The 21,461-nt window shown below is 47.3% G+C and overlaps 1 protein-coding gene across 1 annotated transcript; it reads right to left on the bottom strand.

Annotated features, from left to right (window-relative positions):
* Nucleotides 1-2,500: 2,500 nt before the first annotated feature.
* Nucleotides 2,501-11,078, bottom strand: LOC310694791 (Golgi-associated RAB2 interactor protein 4-like). Its single transcript, XM_083478364.1, has 7 exons — nt 10,949-11,078; nt 10,200-10,361; nt 8,886-9,088; nt 7,345-7,591; nt 4,415-4,698; nt 3,450-3,508; nt 2,501-2,714 (listed from the first exon to the last, which is right to left on the bottom strand). Exons 2-7 carry the CDS (start codon nt 10,356-10,358, stop codon nt 2,602-2,604), a joined length of 1,065 nt encoding a protein of 354 aa, XP_083334490.1. The 5' UTR covers nt 10,359-10,361; nt 10,949-11,078; the 3' UTR covers nt 2,501-2,601.
* Between the last annotated feature and the right edge of the window lie 10,383 nt (nt 11,079-21,461).

The following is a 21,461-nucleotide window of genomic DNA, read 5'->3' as shown; positions in this document are numbered from 1 at the left end:
CCCTCCTGCCTGCCCGCTGGGAGTGTTTCTAAGGGTGAAGCCGGTGGGGGTAGGGGTGGGGGTGATGCCCTATGACCTAAGTCAAATTGGGGTGTCCCCCAAGTGGTTCCCTTAGGAGGAGTGGTATGGACCTAGCCCCCGTCTGGCCATCGGACACGAGCCACTCCTGGATCGCTTTAACAGGATACCCTTACCTGTGGAGGGGCAGGCAGAGGTTACCACCTCCTCTCAAACAAGACTAGGCTTACCCAATGCCTATCCACCTTACAAAGTTGTGATTGTGACGAGGTAGGCGAAAACCCAAATGGCGGTGCCAATTAGCCAAGTGGGGAAAATTCCTACCCTGCCTCTGAAAATTAGGTGCCTGACATTGTCCAATAGCAAAGTCAAACAGCACCTGAACTGTTAAGTTGTGGGTGACCATATCTGACAACACAGCGATTCTTCCAAAGCAGCTCTTTATTTGTAAGCTGGAACAGAACTGAACTGAACTGAACTGAACTGAAGGGTTCAGCCAGCCTGCTTATATAGAGCTCCAGTACAACATAACTGTAACAACTTTCTGTAACTATCCAATCACTGAACGTCACTTTCAATCCCTTATTTGCATATGTGGACCTGAACTATCTACAGTATCCCCCTGCTAGCCCAGGGTGAGAACTTCAGTACATAACATGAACAAAAACCAATCCAAGAGGGGGAGGGTAGGAGAACAGGCAAGAGAAAAGCCAAAAGGCCCTGCTGGCCCGGCATTTAAACTTTCCCTGGGCGCAGGTGCCAAGGGCTGCTATTGGTCGGTTGGTCCCGTGCCCAGGGGAACGCCCATTAACTTCTGCCGCCATTGGCCAATTTGGCAGCAGGGACACGATCCGGACTCCAGTAGGATGGATTTCCAGGGAGGAAAGGAGCCGAATGGACTTAACATCCAGTGTGAGGAAGAGTTCTGGGGAACTTAAAAGCTTGCTTCTTCCTTTGTGGGGTTTGTTGATCACTTTTACAGCCCCGCTTCCTTCCACGAAGGCACACAAAGGTACCTTCAAAACGGGTCAGCCTCTCAAGCAAAGCATCGTGCGCTTTCAGACCAGGCTGTAGCTACACGGTCAAATGGCATCCTCTCCTCCATTCCCAGTCTTTTCTAGAACCATCCCAATGGATTCCATCTCAGGGGGAATCTGCTGCGATTTTCCAAGGTCCTTGCCTAACAGCTGCGGCCAGGGGCAGCTGCTCTTCCTTCTCTCCCTCCTCATCGTAGCCATGCCAGCCGAATTCATACTGCCCTCTGCCTGTTGCTCACATGACTGCAGCCTCTTGATGGGGAGATGGAAGTGGTCTTTGGTGGGGTCCAACCTTTGCAGGCTAAACCACATCCATTTAAGCCAGGTTGGGGAGAAACGAGGCTGGACATTGCTCCAGAGAGCATCTTTGGGTTCAGACTCTGAACTGCCCTGGGCATGTCCAAACCCAGCCTTCCCAGGAATAAATAAGCTTGTAATGTGAGCAGGAACTACAGTGATTTAGAAACTGTGGGATGAGTTCTGGCTGACACCAGCTAGGAAAAGAAGCTGAGAAAACCTGGCTAGTTTCTATTTTGTAAATAGTTTGGTAGCTTGTTTCTTCTAATCCAGTCGCTGCAGTCCATTCGAAACCTTGCAGATACTACAAAGTGCTCCCTTACATGAATAAACTTAGCAGAGTTATTGTAAACAGGCCTGGCCCTAGGGATAGGCATGGCCAAGAATCTGCTCAGAGCCCTGCAGCTCAGAAAGGCCTATTGTCAACTGGTCCTAGTCACTCGCTGCACCCTTACCTTGGGTATGATATACTGCTTTTAAATGGGACCTAAGCCATTTTAGGGGGGACGCAGGTGGCGCTGCGGGTAAAACCACAGAGCCTAGGGCTTGCCGATCAGAAGGTCTGCAGTTTGAATCCCTACGACAGGGTGAGCTCCCGTTGCTCGGTCCCAGCTCCTGCCAACCTAGCAGTTTGAAAGCACGTCAAAGTGCAAGTAGATAAATAGGTACCGCTCTGGTGGGAAGGTAAATGGTGTTTTCGTGTGCTGCTCTGGTTCGCCAGAAGTGGCTTAGTCATGCTGGCCACATGACCTGGAAGCTGTACGCTGGCTCCCTCAGCCAATAAAGCGAGATGAGCGCCGCAACCTCAGAGTCGGTCACGACTGGACCTAATGGTCAGCGGTCCCTTTACCTTTACCTTTAAGCCATTTTATGGCTCCAATCAAATGTCTCCATAGTACAAAGAGTTCTAGTGTTGTAAAAGAGTGAGAAAAGCTTTTTTCTCTCCATGCCAGACATACATTGATAAACTTTGATAATGTCACCTCTTACTCGCCTTTTCTCCAAACTAAGAAGTCCCAAACGCTGCAAACTTTCCTCATGGGGTGTCATGCCTTCCCCTTGGCCAGACCCCTCTTAACCCACCCCTCTCCTGCCCCCACCAGCCTCCCCTCTCCCCTGTGCCTCTTGGCCCAAGACTCACAACGGTGTGGTTTTTCTAGCCATTGTTTTTATTAAAGTCAGAGATGGTTGGAAAAGAGGGGAAAGCATCTCTGTCCCTTTGGGGCTTCTTCTGCTTCTTGGGCCACTCTCAATGCCTCCTCTCTCTGCCCTCCTTTCTGCTTCCTTTGTGGTGTTTGTGGCTGGTGCTGGAGAAGGAACCCATGAGAATAGAGGAGATCTTGCTGGGGCTCCGGCTGGCAGCTGGAGGAAAAGGAGGAGAGACCCCGAGAGGAGTCAGCGGAGCTGCTCCCACCACCTTCACCTGCTGCCCCTCCCCTCCATGAGCACAGGCATGCAGCACTGCCCCTACCCATCTTTGGCTGTGCCAGGGGTAGACAAACGTGCCCACCCCTGCTGTTGCTGGACTACAGCTCCAACATCCCCCTGACTATTGGTCATGCTGGCTGGGGATCATGAGAGTTGGGAGTCTAACCAACGTCTGGAGCCTTTGACCATTGAAGCATGCAATAACTTTATTCCTGCACTGCGGAGGGTTGGACTGGATGACCCTCAGGGTGCCTTCCTATTTGACAGTTCAATTATTCCATTGCCTTATTTTCAGATGCCAATTCTCAAATCCATTTGATTTTGGAAATGTTGATCCAATATGGCATCCCTGGATTAATGGGTGGACGGAGATTCATGGTTAAGGGCTTCTGCTTGCCCGTGCCTAGAAAGCACAGCTCCAATAGGTTTTCTGCTTGTCCAATGCTTTCTAGGCGTAGTCTGAGTAGTTTCCATTTGCGCCACCGCTTTCCTTGGCAAACCCGTCCTTTGCTGCTGAACCGCAGCAAATGCCAATCTGCAGAAAACCCAATTGATGTTTGCTGTGATTCAGTGGAGGGACAGGCAGAAGCATGGCAGATCCCTGAGATGCATGGATCTTCCGGTGTGTTTGGGGATGGGCTCTGAGAAGCTGGCCGGAGCAGCTCTTACCTCTCTTTGATGAATGGCTTCGGCGTGACTTGCTTGACCTTTTCCTTCTGCTGCTTTTTCTGAAACAGGAAGAGCACCTGTGAGAATGGCTGCCATGTCCACGTGAAACCTCCTCCATTCGCCATTCACCATGAGGACAATCAGAAAGTGGGTGTGGTTCCCCCCATCTCACAATTAGGGCTTGTCCACACTGGAGTTTACTGTGGGTTTGCCGCTTTTTGCAGCCCATTTAATTAGCACAATCCACATAATATTACCCACTAACAGCACCAATCTCAATGCTTTTCTCCTGAAAATTTGGGTTTACCAGATACAGGATGTACTTTGACAGGGGGGCACTGTTGACTCCGCCCTCCCTGAGCCTGCCCAGGCCTTTCTGCTGAACAACATCAGCCCCAAGCTGCTTTGCAAGGCTGCAATGATCCCAGCCTCACAAAGCAACACAAGGCTCATGCTACCCTCTCTGAGCAGCTTTGCAAGGCTGGAATCTGATTAAATCCCAGCCTCACGAAGCAGCACAGGGCTGGCTTGGGGAGGGCAGCATGAGCAACATCCCCTAAAAAATGTGCCTGGGACGATCGTCCTGGCAGCCCCCCACCCTACACCCCTGCCACTGTGAGAACAGAATTCTGGACAAGATGGGCCTTGGGTCTGATCCAGCAGCCAGGCTGTTCTTATACTATAGGATATTGGGAACTAGTTGTCCAAATGACCATATGGGTAGCCAACATTGGCAGAATACAACTCCCATCATCCCTGACCATTGGATATGTTGCCTGGGAGTAATGGGAGCTGGAGTTCAAAAACATCTGGTGTATGTGTGCACCACCTAGCTTGCCATAATGTCCAACTGGAGCTTTCTGTCAGCGTATGTTTGTCTGGGGTGGTATGGGTTGAACCCTTTCGCCGTCAGCCTCAAATCCCAGATCCCCGCTCTGGCTGCCAGCACAAAATTTCCCTGGTACCTGCTTCCAGACGAGCGGTCCTTATGCCTCCTGTCCTTCTTGTCGCCCTTGGAGGACCTTTGAAGGAGCTCTTTGGAACTTGGACCCTCTGAAGGTGGGAGGCTCTCTGATTCTGCTGGTATCCCTTGGCTGGGAGTTGGAGATGGGCTGCTGCTGGGTTCAAGGATGCTATACTGATTCGTCAAGGGCTCAGCTGGGTTCCTCTTGTCCTCTTCTTCTTGCAAAGTGCTTAGGACTTCTGCAAGGGTATACTCTCTGTCCGCAGGGAGCTGGGGCGCAGGATTCTGGGTGGATGGGGAACAAGGTATTTGAAACAATGGGCATAGACCTAATTTTCTTTCCTGGGGACAGAGGCAGATTTAGGGCAGCGCGACCAGTTTCCCCACATTGGGTGCCAAGCCTAGGGGGTGCTGTAAGGCGTCACAACTATGACATAGTGAATTGAGCAGAACAGAAGGTGAGATGTGGGAGGGCGCCAAATTTTCGGCTCACACAGGGTGCCACTGAAGTTTCTACAACTATTTGGCTGTAACATTATTTGTTTGAAGAAAGTTCTATTAATAAAGCTTTGGAACCATATTTTGGGTCCGGACAATATTTATTCCAAGAGGAGTCAGTTTTTATCCACCTGATTGCTTCAAGCTGTGTAGTAGTAATACCTGCAATATGTTGTAGGGATGGACAGACTTGGAGGCTTGTCAGACTGACTTTGCTTGTTGTTTGCTAGAACCGTCAGGTCACCCAACCAAAGCCAGGTGCAAAAGATAGAAATAAATAATGCATTTTGAGCACAGGCTGAGGCTAGGAAGATGTTTTCAGAACCTGAAATGAGTGGCGCTCACAGTCCTCTCACATACACACTCATGGTTACTCCAAACTTACTTTATTTTCATAGAATCATAGAATCATAGAGTTGGAAGAGACCACAAGGGCCATCGAGTCCAACCCCCTGCCAAGCAGGAAACACCATCAGAGCACTCCTGACATATGGTTGTCAAGCCTCTGCTTAAAGACCTCCAAAGAAGGACTCCACCACACTCCTTGGTAGCAAATTCCACTGTCGAACAGCTCTTACTGTCAGGAAGTTCTTCCTAATGTTTAGGTGGATCTTCTTTCTTGTAGTTTGGATCCATTGCTCCGTGTCCGCTTCTCTGGAGCAGCAGAAAACAACCTTTCTCCCTCCTCTATGTGACACATCCTTTTATATATTTGAACATGGCTATCATATCACCCCTTAACCTCCTCTTCTCCAGGCTAAACAACCTTATTTAAATGGAGAGGAAACAATGTGAACAACTACTATTCAGAAACCTTTACTAATCTACTTCAGAACACACAGAGCTCTACCAAGCACTTCTCAGTCTAACAGCACTCCACCCCAGCTCTGCTAAGTAAATTCCCTTAAAAGCTTTTTCAGCTGGGGTTCCCCAGATGCTGTTGGGCTGGGACTCCCATCATTCATCATTCATCCCAGACTAACTGCTATGCTGGATGAATTATAGTCCAACAGCATCTGAGACTCCAAGGTTGAAGTACACTGCTTTTTAAACAGCTAAGACCAGTTCAATGTACTGTTATAGATTTGAGGGGTCTAAACCATACCTGTGGGTATAATCTAGACCAGTGATCCTGTGTATGGGAGGCTAGAATCTATAGGACAAAGCTGACTGAACCAATCAGGCCAGTTCATTTGTCAAGGTAATGGCCTCAGCTGCTCAGTTAAATAAATACCTGTCATTCACATCTTAAAAGAGTGAGCTCTGTTCCCATAGAGACATGTGGGTGAGTTTATCCCCATCTGTTCTGGTTATATGCCACATCATCCGAGGATGGAGAATAATAGGCCAAGACTGTGTATGTGAAAGTTGTGAGAGAATTTTTGCTAATGCTGGCAGCTGGAGACTCAGAGGCATGTTTTGCTCAGTGCTGGACTCCAAAGCTGAGGCTTTGGGTTTCCCTGGAACTCTAACAGGGAGGCAATATCCGTTGTGGTGTTAATGCTGTGTGCCCCTCCATCCTATGCTCAGGTTGAATATATGTGTCAAGAAATCCATATATCATAAAGACGCCACAGTCTCTGTTGACCTTCATTCCAAGGAAACTGAACCCTGGGAAAAAGCAAGCACGCCTGGAGTCTCTCACCACTCAGAGATTGGGATGTGTGCAACACTGGTGTCAGAAGTGCTGGAGAAGAGCAAAGTGGGGTGTCTGTGAAGGGATGGCAGAATGCACCTCAAACAGTAGTCCTTGGTGCAAGAGCAGGGATGGTGGAAGTCTTCAAGGATTATCCTACTTCCATCTCCAAAATGGTAGAGATCATCCATCTGTGAGAATGGAGAGGGCTGGGGTCTTCTGAAGTAATCTTTGGTGTGAGAGGAGTGTGTGTTAACTATAGGTGTGTCCCTATTTTCTGTTGGGAATCTGAATATGTGCAGCTATGCACATAGAGTCAATTAAGGTTTAGCAGACAGCCAAGGCAATGTGAAGGAGTAAGTTTGCCTGGTGATACAGAGGCATGGAGACAGCTCCATGATTGGTCAAGCTCTCTCACAGGAATATTGATTAATGGCCTTCTAACTGGAATGTACAAGTGTCAGTGTAGGAGTTGTGAGTCGTATGAGAGAGCAAGTTAAAGATCCGTGTTCTGTTCTGCTCCTGTAAATAGGGACTGTATATAATAAACACCTAACCACAAGTTACTGGTTCCTGCTTCATCCATCCTGTCTGCAGCCAAGTTGCCAATTGCTTTCGTGAACTCTGTGTGTGCTCTGCTAGGTCTGGCTAAGGTCCTGCAACTAGTCAGAAAGTTGTGAAACACCAATAGGTTTTGCCAATATTTTCACCTTCTTTCCCACATCCCCCCTGCATTCCCAAGGTTCCGGGTGTCCTACTTTTAGGGGCTTCACTTCCATCACCCCAAAGGAACTCACAGCTGTAGCGTTGAGAGCAGGCTGGCCTGGCTTCCATAGGTCTTCAACAGGCTCCTTCTTCAGGCTAACGTCCGAGGGGGGTCGCAGCAGGTGGACAACCTTGACCCATGACTCAAACTCACTTTCCTGTGTATCTGGTAGTGGGCAGAGCTGGAGGTAGAAAGTGCGGCCGGTGGACATTTTGAATCGGAGCTGTTGCTTATCAAAGTCATGGATGGAGATCTTGACGAAGCACAAGGGAAGGAGCCTGCAGGGAGACGGGGAGAGAAAGGAGGAAGATCTGTATGTGTGTTTGTTGTTGGAGTGCAAAATGGGGTCTATGAACTGACTTGCCCTCACACCACAATCTGCACCCCCTTTGTTTATTAAGACTTTTTAATGCCATGCACAAGATTTAGGAACTTTCACTGAAATAGCCCAGCCATTCTTAAAAATTACTTCTGAAAGCAGCAAGAGAATTTAGAATGAAACAAAGTGAGGTCTGCTACACTCACGTCCTGCTTGTGGGCTTCCCATTGGGGTTGCCAACATTTGGGAGCCAGTGCCTACAGTTCCCAGAGCTCCCTGTAAGGTGGGATCGACTGTTAAGCCATCCTGGAAATTAGGGTCGGCCCAATATATTTTTGGTACCTGAGGTAAACCACAAAATGGCGCCCCCTTCCCCCCAGGTAAGAAGGGGTGAGTGAAAATCTACATCAGGAACAAGGGAATAAAGACCTATACAGTGGTACCTCGGGTTACATACGCTTCAGGTTACAGACTCTGTTAACCCAAAAATATTACCTCGGGTTAAGACCTTTGCTTCAGGATGAGAACTGAAATTGCGCAGTGGTGGCGCAGCGGCAGCAGGAGGCCCCATTAGCTAAAGTGGTGCTTCAGGTTAAGAACAGTTTCAGGTTAAGAACAGACCTCCAGAAAGAATTAAGTTCTTAATGAGAGGTACCACTGTATTAGGATCTGCTGTCCCTGTGGATCCTGCCACCTGAGGCAGTCACCTCACTTTGCCCCATAGGTGGGCTGGGCCTGCTGGAAATTGTTTCTCTATGGGGATAATAGGGGTCTCCTAACCACTCTCAGGGACGCGGGTGGCGCTCTGTGGGTTAAACCTCAGCGCCTAGGACTTGCTGATCGCATGGTCGGCGGTTTGAATCCCTGCGGTGGGGTGCGCTCTCGTTGCTCGGTCCCAGCGCCTGCCAACCTAGCAGTTTGAAAGCACCCCCGGGTGCAAGTAGATAAATAGGGACCGCTTACTAGCGGGAAGGTAAACGGCATTTCCGTGTGCGGCTCTGGCTCGCCAGAGCAGCTTCGTCATGCTGGCCACGTGACCCGGAAGTGACAACCCCAGAGTCTGTCAAGACTGGCCCGTACGGGCAGGGGTACCTTTACCTTTAACCACTCTCAGCACCCTTAACAAACTACAGCTCCCAGAATTCTTTGTGAGGAAGTCTTGACTGTTGTGCCATAGTGCTCTAAATCATGCAAATGTGGCCTTTTTAAGCAGGGTGCTGCCTTGGTGTGAAAATGGGCAACCTGGGCCTCACCTGGTCAGCTCAAACCTCGTATTCATCGAAGTGCGGTGTAACCGGGCGGCCTGGAGGCTTTGAGGCTGCTGTCGGGAAGGGAATATTGGCCGGGCCAGCAACAGCACGTTGGGGACCTGAAGGCCTGGGCTGGTGGCCGCAATGGCAACCCGCACCATCTGGACTTGATTGTGGACGTCCAGGGTGCCACCTCGCTTGCTGACCTGCAATGCAAAGAGAAGTTACCATGTGATGACTGTTGGATCAATCCATCAACCTCTGATGGATGATTTAGAAGGATTGGGTCCAGCATCATTTTCACTACGCGTGTGTGTGCCAGTATCCATACTCTGCAGAGTGACATCTCAAGGCAGCTCCTTCCTTGGAAGTGTCTTCAGGGTTGAAGGTACACACAGCAGCCAATGAACACTCATGGGCGCCATAAAGATTCAATCAAGTGTAGAAGCTTACTTGACAGGCATAAAAGCATATTGGTAGCAAATATATACAGACATCCACCACTGCTGTGGTCAAGGCATGCTTAGAGTCCAACAAGAGTCCAAGACTCACTCTCCCTGCTTTTCACCTCCCTTTGCGCCGGGGAGAAAAAGCTGACACTGCCTTTAGGAGATAGAGATGAACTCCTCTAACAAACCAGCCTAAGAAGATAGCTCCCCAGAAGGGGTCTGCTTCCAATGACACAGACTGAGCAAAGTCCCCCTGACAAACATCACCTCACTTCTCTGCAAACAACAGACCTCACTCCCTATGTTCCTGGAGATTTAACAGCTACGTATGTACTGAACTGTACTCAAAACTTGACAGCACAGCCTGCAATTCCATACTGCTCCAGTAGGGATAGGAAAACACTCCTGCTTTTAACTCCACAGAAAACTAACTTCAGGCTTACCAGACTTACTAGACTGCAGATGTAGGTTACCAGCTAACATCCTCACTGCATCCGTGAAACTCACTGCCACTAGAACAGAAAAACAGCAGCCTAAAGTGTTTGCTTTAGGCCCTAGACATGGCGGCATGTCTCGTATCAGCACCCCAGACTATTTGTAGGGGTGGTTACAGCAGGGAGAATTCTGCCAGGGCCAAATTTTCCAAACATGTTTCTGCAGCGACGGAGAAAGGGGAACACTCTTCGGCTGAGTATTGCCCAGTTCTTGAGAAACTCTGGATGTGAGTTGGGGAAGGATATTGACTCAGTGCTCTCTCTCTCTCTCTCTCTCCCCCCCCCCCCCACGTCTTGCATGCAAAAGGGTGTTGAGTTCAACACCCGGCATTTCCAGAGTCCCAGGAAGCAAACTGAGGAGCAGGTTCCCGTACCTGGACAAAGTCGCTTTCAAACATGGTGGCACACTTGAACAGGTTGTACTCCCCGGAGCGTAGTTGGCGCTGGAGGGGCCCCATAGCTGTATTGAAGAGGCCTTTGGTGGCGATGTGACTGGGTGGTTTAGGCGCCTCCATCGTCTTCCCTTGCTCCATGGCCTACATGGGGTGTGAGAGACTAGTGGTTAGAACAAGAGCAGAGAGGGGCGAGAGGCAGGCAAGAATTAAGGGCTGCAGCAGATAAGTATATGTGTGCATGTGTCAGGCTACTGTTATAAAGGCACAGGAGCAAAGCTGAGAGGAAAAGGTGGCAACCTTCCCTGAGTGCCTTGGTTTGTGAGTTGTTTTTGCAGGCAGGATTGCCAGGTTTCCCATTGACTGCTGCTCCTGTGCCTTTAAGGCCTCTTGATTTGCAGACCTTTTCAGGTTAGAAAGCTGTAGGTAGCTGTAGGTCAGGCATAGGCAAACTCGGCCCTCCAGATGTTTTGGGGCTACAACTCCCACCATCCCTGACCACTGGTTCTGTTAGAGAGGGATGGTGGGAGTTGTAATCCCAAAACATCGGGAGGGCTGAGTTTGCTGTAGATCTTGACCTTGTAGGTTTGGCTTCTGCAAAAGCAGATCAAGCTCTCCCCTCATCAGTTGGCAACCCAACTCATGGGGTAATGGGGCTAAGGACATGCTCTGGTGCCTGTGCTCATCGCTTGCTTCTACCACAGCTTGTTTAAAGGGTGTCAGCAACTGACCTGTGGTCTTTTTCCGGCCCCTCCTGCCAGCCCTGCTCAGTCCCTGTTTTTCCTAGGCCCCTTGGATGTCGCTCTCTGCGGGAGCAATCTTGTGATGTCATCCTTCCCTCTATGACCTCTCACTCCATTGCCATGGATCTGCCTGCAGAATCTTGAGCCAAGGCTCAAGGGTCCCTGGGACTGCCACCTTTTTGTGTTTCACAAGAGGGTTCTTGTGGATGCAACAGCCGCAATGTGGACAGCAGAAATGCAACAGATACAGAGGTTGCCGCACGGCGGTTATAAAGGCACAATAACTCCATCTAGTGGAAGAAACAAAAACACACTTTTCTGAAGTGCAAACTTTTGACCAAACGCTAATGTTTTCTCCCACACTATTGTTTATCCTTGTTAATAGACTGCCAAATCAAGTGGGCTTTTAGCAATCATGGCCATTTAATTTCAGGCCTAACTGATATTGCAGAATTAAAATGTTTAAAAAATAAATAAGAATGGCACACCTGAATAGCTCCTTTGATTAGAACACGGTGCTGATAATGCCAAGGTTGCAGGTTCAATCCCCTTATGGGACAGCTGCATATTCTGGCACTGCAAATAAGGTTAACAGATTTTTTTCAATGAATCCGGGGACACTTTTCAACTTCAATGGATTTTGTATGGGGACAGATTTGTAAATCCGGGGGCTGTTCCCGGGAAACGGGGACGTCTGGTAACCTTGACTGCAAGGGGTTGGACTACATGATCCTTAGTGTCCCTTCCAACTTTACAATGCTATGATTCTAAGAGCCTGTTGGATCAGGCCGATGGCCCATCTAGTCCAACTGGGAAACCAGCAAGCAGAACCCAAGCAGAAGAGCCGTCTTCCTTCCTGGTACAATAGTCAGAAGCATTTCTGTTTCCAACCAGAGAGGCAGAGCATTGCCACTGTAGTTCATAGCCATGGACAGCCTTATCCTTCATGAATTTATCTAATCTTTTTAAAAAGCCAACTAAGTTGGTGCCAATCACTGCCTCCTGTGGCAGCGAGTTCCATAGTTTAACTGCACTGTGTGAAGAAGTCCTTTCCTTTATCTTTAAGGTCCATATATAGCAACACCCTAGAGGTCCCGGGCCCTAAGGAAGTTAGATTAGCCTCAACCAGAGCCAGGGCCTTTTCAACACTGGCTCTGGCCTGGTGGAATGCTCTATCTCATGAGACCAGGGCCCTGTGGGATCTGATCTCTTTCGGCAGGGCCTGTAAGACAGAGTTGTTCCACCTGGCCTTTGGCTCAGAATCAGTTTGATTCCTCCCCCTCTTTCTTTTTCCTTTCTCCTCCTATGAAGAGATTGCTCCCTAATTGTTTTAATGTTGTACAGTATCTTAATCTTTTAAATTGTATTTTAATCAACTTGTTTTTATTATTGGTTGTTAGCCGCCCTGAGCCCGGTCTTGGCTGGGGAGGCCGGGGTATAAATAAATTATTATTATTATTATTATTATTATTATTATTATTATTATTATTATTATTATCTGTCCTGAATCTTCCAGCGTTCAGCTTCATTGGACGTCCACAAGTTCTGGTGTTATGAGAGAGGGAGGAACAACACCAACAACAAAATCTCTATTCACTTTATCTAGGCTGCACATACTTTGATAAACTTCTATCATGTCACCTCTTACTTGGCTTATTGCAAGTTTTCTTTCTTTCTTTTTTTAAAATGATATTTATTGAGAATTTAAAATTACAGAGAAAAAAAGAAAAAGAAAAGAAAAAAAGAAAGAAAAAAATTTAAACAATACAAGCCAATAAAAAGAAAAAAGAGAACAAAACACACAATACATCAAAACCAAAAACAAGAGCAAACAAAAAATTAAAAACAAATCCAATATTCCCAAATCTTTATCTTTCATTATCTTGTTTCATCAACCTCCTCACACCTCCCTTTTTTGTATTCTAGTTATTAATTACCTCAAGTTTTCATCACAGAGGAGCCATAAACTGAAACTGACATGGGGACAAATAGAAGAAGACGCATTTACCCCAGTATGGTTCCCCCAGCCCAACAAAACAACAACAATAATCCACCGACAGCATATGAATCAATCTGGCTAACCTGATCCAAAAACACACACATACCCCACTCACACACAAAAACAAATCTCATTACAGTGGTACCTCGGGTTACAGACGCTTCAGGTTACAGACGCTTCAGGTTACAGACTCCGCTAATCCAGAAATAGTACCTCGGGTTAAGAACTTTGCCTCAGGATGAGAACAGAAATTGCACGACGGTGGCACAGTAGCAGCTGGAGGCCCCATTAGCTAATGTGGTACCTCAGGTTAAGAACAGTTTCAGGTTTAGAACGGACCTCCAGAACGAATTAAGTTCTTAACCCGAGGTACCACTGTACAGCCAACCAAAGACAACCAACCACACCCTAGGCTGCCCCCAACCTCTCTCACCACCAAGGAAATACAAGCAAATAGTAATAGAACCCACACAAATGACGCTAACACAAAACCCCACACATACACTAAGTCGAAGAATAGAAGCATTGCCACCCAACCCCAACCCCCTCACCATGCCCCCTCCTCCTCTCTCCCCCTCTTTTCTTCTTAACCTAACACTGTATGCAACTCTAATGTCTCACAACAAATGAAACTGATCTGTAGAAAACGCAGCTTGAAAAAAGAGACAATGGACGTATTTGTAAAATCTTTAGCAAAAATATATCATAGAGGAGCCGCCCCATCCCCTTGGTGGCTGTAGCCAGAATGTTGAAAGTGCTGAAAGTGGTATAAGCAGTGCCGGATTTACGTATAAGCTAAACAAGCTATATAGCTTAGGGCCCCACTCTCTTGGGGCCCCCAAAAATTTTTAAAGGAAAAACAAATCTGGGTGTACATTTCCAAAATATGAGATAAAAAACCAAATAAAATAAAACCTACACACAGAAGCAGTGTTTTGTGTTGTGTAGTCTCCTATTTGTTATGTGCAAATGGCTTTAGATACCTATCAGGTCCATAAATTATGTTATGTGGCTGGTTGTTGGGAAGCTGTTTTAAGTGGTGGGGCACTGTTCAAATAATGGACTGCCCTCTGTAAACTAGGACATATAGCCATTCTGCTAAGTGTGCCTAGCTCAGTCTGCTCCAGCCAGGTTCTTAGGCAGGTATGAACTTTGGAAGAGACAGGTGAGAACACCGTAAGGAGGGACCCCTCTTCCAAATGGCTTCCAACACCCTGAGAAAGGAAACAAATGATTAAAGAACTAGAAGGAGTGTTGCATAGCGGTTAGTGTCGGAGCTGGGAGACTAGGGTTCAAATCACCATTTAGCTATGAATCTCACTGAGTGATGTGGGGCCAGTCACTGCCTCAACCCACTCTGCCCCACAGAGTTGCTGTGGGGATGGGGAACCATGAGGGGGTGGGGGAACCATGTGACCACCTTAAGCTCCTTGGAGAAAAAGGCAGGAGGGTAATAATAATAATAATAATAATAATAATAATAGTAATAATAATACTATTTATACCATGCCCTTCTGGCTGGATTTCCACAGCCACTCTGGGTAGCTTCCAGCACATATACAAACATAATAAAATGTCAAACATTAAAAACTTTCCAATACAGGGCTGCCTTCAGATGTCTTCTAAAAGTTGTGTACAGTAGTTCTTTATCTCCTTGATATTTGATGGGGGGGGCATTCCACAGGGCAGGTGCCACTGTAGACAAAGCCCTCTGCCTGGTTCCCAGTAACTTGCAAACTCAATAAGTGAGTTTCATTTTTTAAAAAGCTAAAACAGATGGAGCACTTGGGCAAATCCTGCCTCCTTAAAAGCACCAGATTCACCTTAAATTATCTTTCCCCAAACCTAGGACCTTCCAGAAACTTTTGACTATGCCATCGCAATAAACCATGCTGGCGGGTGCTGATGGGAGTTGTAGTCCAAAACATCTGGGTTTGGGGCAGGGAAAGCCGCCTTAGGGCAGGCATGGGCAATCTCGGCCCTCCAGATGTTTTGGGACTACAATTCCCATCATCCCTGATCACTGGTCCTGTTAGCTAGGGGTCGTGGGAGTTGTAGTCCCAAAACATCTGGAGGGCCGAGTTTCTCTATGCCTGCCTTAGGGTCTCTTAGGCTTGCAAGCCGCGCTGGCAGCGAGAAAAGAAGGGAAGCAGTAACTTATCCCCGCACCTCCCCAGTTCCCCAAATGTGCGTGACTGGCGGGACTGCGCCTCTCAGAAACCAGCAGAGGAAGCCACAGGCAAGAACCGCCTGGAGATGCAACAATGCGAATTAACTTGCTCAAGTCGGAACGAACGTTAAGCTTGGAGGCGGCGGCGACGGACGAACCCCAACAATCAGGAGGAGGCTGGCATTCCCTTCCTTGAAGCTGACAGCCCTTTGCGTCGCTCATTGGCTCTATCCACCCTCTCCGACGCCTCCTCCCCTTTAAGAAAAGAAGAAGAGACTCGCTTTGGGAAACGCCATCAATGGAGCCTGCGGAGCAGCTGGATTGGCTCGTTTGGAAAGGCTGGCTCCGCCCCCTCGCCTGGGCTGCCTTTTGAATGGAGAGGGTGAGAAGGGAGCGGAGGGCTCGCTCTAATTCAGGCTGAAGGATGAATAGGGAAGCGGGAGGAGAGCGGGGGGGGGGGGAGTCTGTTGGAAAGGGGCTCTTTTGTCAGGCCGTCTTCCCACTGAGGCTGCAAGCTGAGGCCGGGGGAACAAAGGTCTTCTAGCATCAGCCTCGGTCCCCTGCCTGCTCCCACCCCGGTCCCTCTGATGCAGTCCTTTGCCATCCCCCCACCCCCACCCCAGACAGAGCACCCGATAGATCCCCTCCGAAGGCCGGCCAGGATTAGCCTGGCTGCGCAAACCCACTGGATTCAGAGAAGTGACTTCCCCACCCCGGATGAATAAACTTTTAAAAACAAAACAAAAAAAGAAGTGACTTACCCTGACTGAATAGTTTCTAATATTATTAATTCATTCAATATTTTCATTTTGAAATCTCTTTCTGTGAAGTATCTCGAAATGATCAGATCATGCCTCGTGGCAGCTTAGTTTCTCAGGACCAAACTCCACGTGGCATTACCTGCGTGTTTGAGGCGCCATGCGCACTGTGTACAGTGGTATCTTGGTTTACAAACTTAATCCGGAAGTCCGTTCTTAAACCAAAGCGTTCTTAAACCGAGACGTGCTTTCACATAGCAGCAGGGGACTCAATTTACAAATGGAACACACTCAACATGAAGCAAAACATGTTCTTATTCCAAGGCAAAGTTCACAAACCAAAACACCTACTTCTGTGTTTGTTGTTCATAAACTAAGCTGTTCTTAAACCAACATACAGTGGTACCTCGGGTTAAGAACTTAATTCATTCTGGAGGTCCGTTCTTAACCTGAAACTGTTCTTAACCTGAAGCACCACTTTAGCTAATGGGGCCTCCTGCTTGCGCTGTGCCACTGCTGCACGATTTCTCTTCTCATCCTGAAGCAAAGTTCTTAACCTGAGGTACTATTTCTGGGTTAGCGGAGTCTGTAACGTGAAGCGTCTGTAACCTGAAGTGTCTGTAACCCGAGGTACCACTGTACCACTGTATTTTAACCAGTATCTACAGTATATATTTTAACCAGTATCATACCAAGCCAACAGTTGTGGCCAAAGAACCCTGGGAAGTGTAGGTGCTGAGAGCTGCAATTGACAACTGTTTGTTACGGTTGTTTTCATTTACTGAATTTGCCCCCAGAAAGGCTAAATACAGCCTGGCATTCTGATGCAAGCAATACAATGGGGTGGGTTCTTGTAAACTTTTGCATGCATGACATCAGCCTGAAATTGATGCTGAGAGGCAGGCCGACAGAATCAAAGTGCTGGAGCATTTTCCAGGGCATTGTTGCAGGGTGTGTTTGTGTGCGTTCTGGGTCTTTTGCACTGACCCTCTTGCCTCTTCCTCAAAAACTTGCATTCTTTTCCACTTTGTTTACAGAGGGGCTTTCCCTTTGAAAGCAGGCCTAAATTTGCATGTATAGTTTTGCAGATTTGTTTCATGGGCCCGTGGGGAGTTCAGTGAAGGACCTAGCAATGCCTCTCTCTATCAGGAAAAGTGCTTGGGTCTTCTTTGAGTATTTTGGGGTGGGATTCAGTCACATGCTGGCAAATTCAAGTGGCGCAATTGCGGCTGATTGGGAGGACTTGCGCAAGGAACCCAATTCCCCAACAGATCAGACTTGGGTGGGATAGCACTTCTTTGAAGCAATGTTATCTAACTAAAGCAAACAAATTGAAATGAATGCTCAATAAATAGCAGGCAGTCATCTCCTCTCCTTGCAAACAAAGGTTGAATGTTCAGTAAAAAAGTTGTCTTGAAGTGGCCTTGGGTTAGAAAGAAGATGGCTAAAGCAATGGAAATGTGTGAGAGGTCTGTTAAAATTCTCTGTGGTACACAAGGGAAAGTGGATTGCTTGATTCCATTCCTCACCCCTGCTCCTCAAATCAGAGTACTACGAATCAGGGTCACTGGATGAAATGGATTCACAAACAAACCAGTACAGGACAGTCCAAAGAAATACTTCACACATGAATATTACTTGTGGAACTCACTGCTGGAAGATGTAGCTTAAATGGCCCTAAAGCAGATTAATCAAAAGAAGTCTATCAATGGGTTCCTCTAGCCATGATGGCTAAATGGATCCTCCAGGCCTAGGAATTAGAAAATGGCAGCTTCCCTGGTAGGGACCGAAAAGGGTGAGCCTCCCATGCTTTTAAGGTCACACTTCACTTCGTGCTTCAAGAAATAGAATACTGTAATTTGAAGTGTACAGGTTCCTGTGTGCCTAAAAGTACCCACACAGGAGATGTATTATATCTCTGAATGAGGTGTGGCAAGATATCAGGGTGCTTTCTCCAGGACTCCCCCCCCCCTTCCAGGCCACCATGAGATCAAGGCCAGCAAAGATGTCTTCCTTGGGGTCTCTCAGACCTCCTTTTCCTTCCTCAGTTCAAGGTTCTCATTTGCTACATTTCACCCACCGTTTCCGCTCTCTTTCTGCCTAATCTCCTCGGATCCTCCCTCCTGCCCTGGCCCCTGAACAGAGTGAGGGGGTGAATGATCCGCAGGGCTCAGGGCAGGAGGGTAGGTAATGAGAGGTGGCAGTTCTAGGCCGCCCACTTGACCAGGGATGCTGTAATGACCACAAACCTGAACCTGGCAATTATCTCATTGCCCTGGTGGGTGGCATTTGTGGAACGCCAGGCGCAAAATTCAACCTCAATTAGAATAATGGGGCAAATTGCAGAGGGAGGGGGCAGGGTAAGGCAAATTCCAAACATATATAATGACTCTGTCTCGGAGATAGCTTGGGTGGTCCACTGGACAGTGGGGTGGGTTGAGGGAAAGAGCTGTGTTGCAATCCAGCATTTCACAGACCAGGAGAGGGTCATGCTCACAACACACCAATTTTCTTACCAAGAACCACTTGGGAAATGTGAACTTCCCTCAATTCCACACATTGTTGATGGCTCATTGTCACCTGTCGGCTGATGCAAAATCCAAGAGAGCTTTCAATTAAAAAAAAAAAAAATGCATTTGGAAAAGTATCATTGCCTGACAGTTCCAAATGTGAACAGTTCCAGCATCTGTGGTGCTGTGCAAAAATTGCAGGACGCACATTGCAGGAGGCTTAGTGTTCATGTGCATGCATGGCTATTATTTATCTTACTTGTTAAATTTATTTCTATACTGTCCTTCCTCAGAAGACAATAAGGCGGTTTACAACAGACAACGCAAATGCCGCAACGTAATATCTATGCAACGTTAAAAAATTAAAACAATTCTATAATGACAATACTCAGAATTACATAATAAAATGCAGGTTCTTGGAACAACATGAAAGATAATGGAGGAGAAAATCAGCAGCCGGATATCAGAACCACAAATGGACCTTGCATGGCACTGAAAGGATAGTAATGAAGGCCATCAGGTAACTGCATTTTATTTATTTAGGATTTATATTTATACTCCGCCCACTAACCAAAGTTCTCAGAGCAGCTTACAGTATATTTAAAACACAATAAAACAACCACAATAGTACCACCACCTGGTTCTCTGGTGTTCCACCAAGTGCTATTCTGCAGCTGATCCAGTCCAGGATGCCCTTGCTGGGTGGCTGCTGCTGTGTATCACACAGTCCTGGCCCTGGTGGCTGATGCAGGAGGTGCTGGGTGGATCAGAGATGTCACATGCCTTCCTAGGCTCTTAGAACTCCAAAAACCAAGCATAGGCAAACTCGGCCCGCCAGATGTTTTGGGACTACAACTCCTATGATCCCCAGCTAACAGGACCAGTGGTCAGGGATGGTGGGAATTGTTGTCCCAAAACATCTGGAGGGCCGAGTTTGCCTATGCCTGCCATAAACTGTTAGTCTGTTTAATTTACTTCTGAGTAAACATTTCTAGGCCCCGGCTACACAGCTGAACTGTAAGTCACGGGCTTGACATAGTTTAGCTTGCAGTGTGATCCTCTGCATGTTTACCCAGAAGAAAATCCCACTGTGCTCAATAGGGCTTCCTCCTGGAGAAACTGTGCATAGGATTGGCTTTCAAAGCCATCAAATTCCTGGAGGTCAGGGCTGCCCATGGCTATTAGCCATGAGAACCCAGGGGCGGACTTTGGCAATCTTTTGCAATAAAGTGCGCCATGCAAGCCCAAAAATTGGTGCCCCCAAATGGATCTTCTCGATTATGGATATTCTCAATTTAGCACTTTCTTGATTCGGCACCCTGCGTGGGGAGGGGGGACTGCCGCTCCACCCTAAATCTGGTGCTTTCTGTGGACCCCCCTTGTCAATGGCAAACAGCAGGGGAGGGCAACTGCATTCTGTGGGCTTTCTGGAGGCATCTGGTTGGTCACTGGGAAACAGGATTAGGCCCTCACTCTGATTCAGGAGAGGTGTTCCTATAGCTGTATTTATTTGGCAGTTATGTAGGTCCCACTGAACCCTGTGGGATTTACTTCTGCACAAATGACCTTTTTGGATCACATTGTTAGACTGAATTGTGATCAGGTACTAAACATTATTTCAGAGGCTTTAAAAATAATAATGATAATAAAATTAAATCTCTTTCTGCTTGTCCTCCTCTAGTGTCACCTTTCAGAAGCAAAATTGTGTGTGTGTGTGGGGGAGAGATTCTAAGAATAAAAGTTTGGATTCCCAAGCCTGCCCCCTTCAGATTCCACCCCTCACAATCCCATTCTACTCCCCCAGGAAAAACAAAACAAAACAGGTGCTGTAAAACTAGGTTAGCTAGTTATAAATTGCCAGAAAAGAGAACACGGTTCTGCATAAAAGTTGCATGTGATAAAGAGATACAGTACACATTTGGAAATCAAATATACTGTTGATGAGATTCAGCTGGGTCCTACTCGCAGTAGACCCACTGAAATGAATGAACCTGGTTGTTGTTGATTAATTCAATGTGTTTCTCTGTTAGGAAAAGAACACAAATAACAGCTTGCTGGATCAGGCCCATGGCCCATCTGGTCCAGCATCCTGTTCTCAGAGTGGCCAACCAGATGCTCCAAGGCTAAACCCACAAGCAGGATCTGAGCACCAGAGCACTCTCCTCTCCAGTGGCTTCCAGTATTCACACAAATCCTGTTGGCATATCACTGCCATTGTGGTCAATTGCCCATTGATAGCAATGGCACAGGGCACAGCCTGACTCCCTCCTTCAGCAATCTTCGCGGAGCTCTGGCACAATGGTTGCCATTGGTTTGATTTGAATTAATTTTATAATGAATGATTTTAGAGTGTTGTGTTGTGTTGTACTGTTGTACTGTTTTATTGTTGTTAGCCGCCCTGAGCCCGGCTTCGGCTGGGGAGGGTGGGATATAAATAATAATAATAATAATAATAATAATAATAATAATAATAATAATAATAACAATAACAATAATAATTCTGCACCATGAATATTTCCATCCTCTTTTTAACCAGTCCAAGTTGGTGGCCATCATTACATCTCTCTAGTGGGCTTGAGTTCCATATTTTAAATAGATGTAGAGTACAATCCATTGACACCAGGCGACAGGGGCACCTGCTCACGCTGCTGAGCAAATGCTACCAACTATTGATAGGTAATTTCAAGGCTCCTGTTCCTCTTTTAATGGTAATTTACCTTGAAGCCAGACTTGGACCCAACAGCCCCTCTGTACTAAAGGAATATATATGTGGAGCTGCCCTATGTAAAATTAAACAGGGTACAGGAGCAATTCCCTGGGTGCTTTTTAAGTTTGGCTCCTGCCTTGGTCGTCTCCAGTTTATTTCCTAGACATCTCTCTCTCTCTCTCTCTTATTTTTATTTTAAAAGCGTTTGGAAAGGGTCAAAAGTCTGGAGAAGGCGAAGTTTCGCCCCCGCCCACCCTGCTTTCTGTCTTCCTTTCCCTTTAACAGTAAACCATAAAACTAATTGGGGCGGGAGGGAGCGTGGAGGCAGTGGGAACTTCGCGGCGGAGACAATGGAAG

This window comes from Podarcis liolepis, assembly GCF_965112155.1.
Source record: "Podarcis liolepis genome assembly, chromosome: 15".
Classification (NCBI taxonomy): domain Eukaryota; kingdom Metazoa; phylum Chordata; class Lepidosauria; order Squamata; family Lacertidae; genus Podarcis; species Podarcis liolepis.
The sequence above is the reverse complement of the archived record's forward strand: the minus strand, read 5'-3'. Positions and strand labels throughout refer to the sequence as shown.

Coding starts and splice junctions, on each gene's coding strand:
- LOC310694791 (XM_083478364.1), bottom strand. CDS start 10,358: ATGGAGCAAGGGAAGACGATGGAGGCGCCTAAACCACCCAGTCACATC. Junction 9,089..10,199: donor TTGAAAGCGACTTTGTCCAG/GTACGGGAACCT, acceptor TTTGCATTGCAG/GTCAGCAAGCGAGGTGGCAC. Junction 3,509..4,414: donor GACCGCTCGTCTGGAAGCAG/GTACCAGGGAAA, acceptor TTCCTGTTTCAG/AAAAAGCAGCAGAAGGAAAA.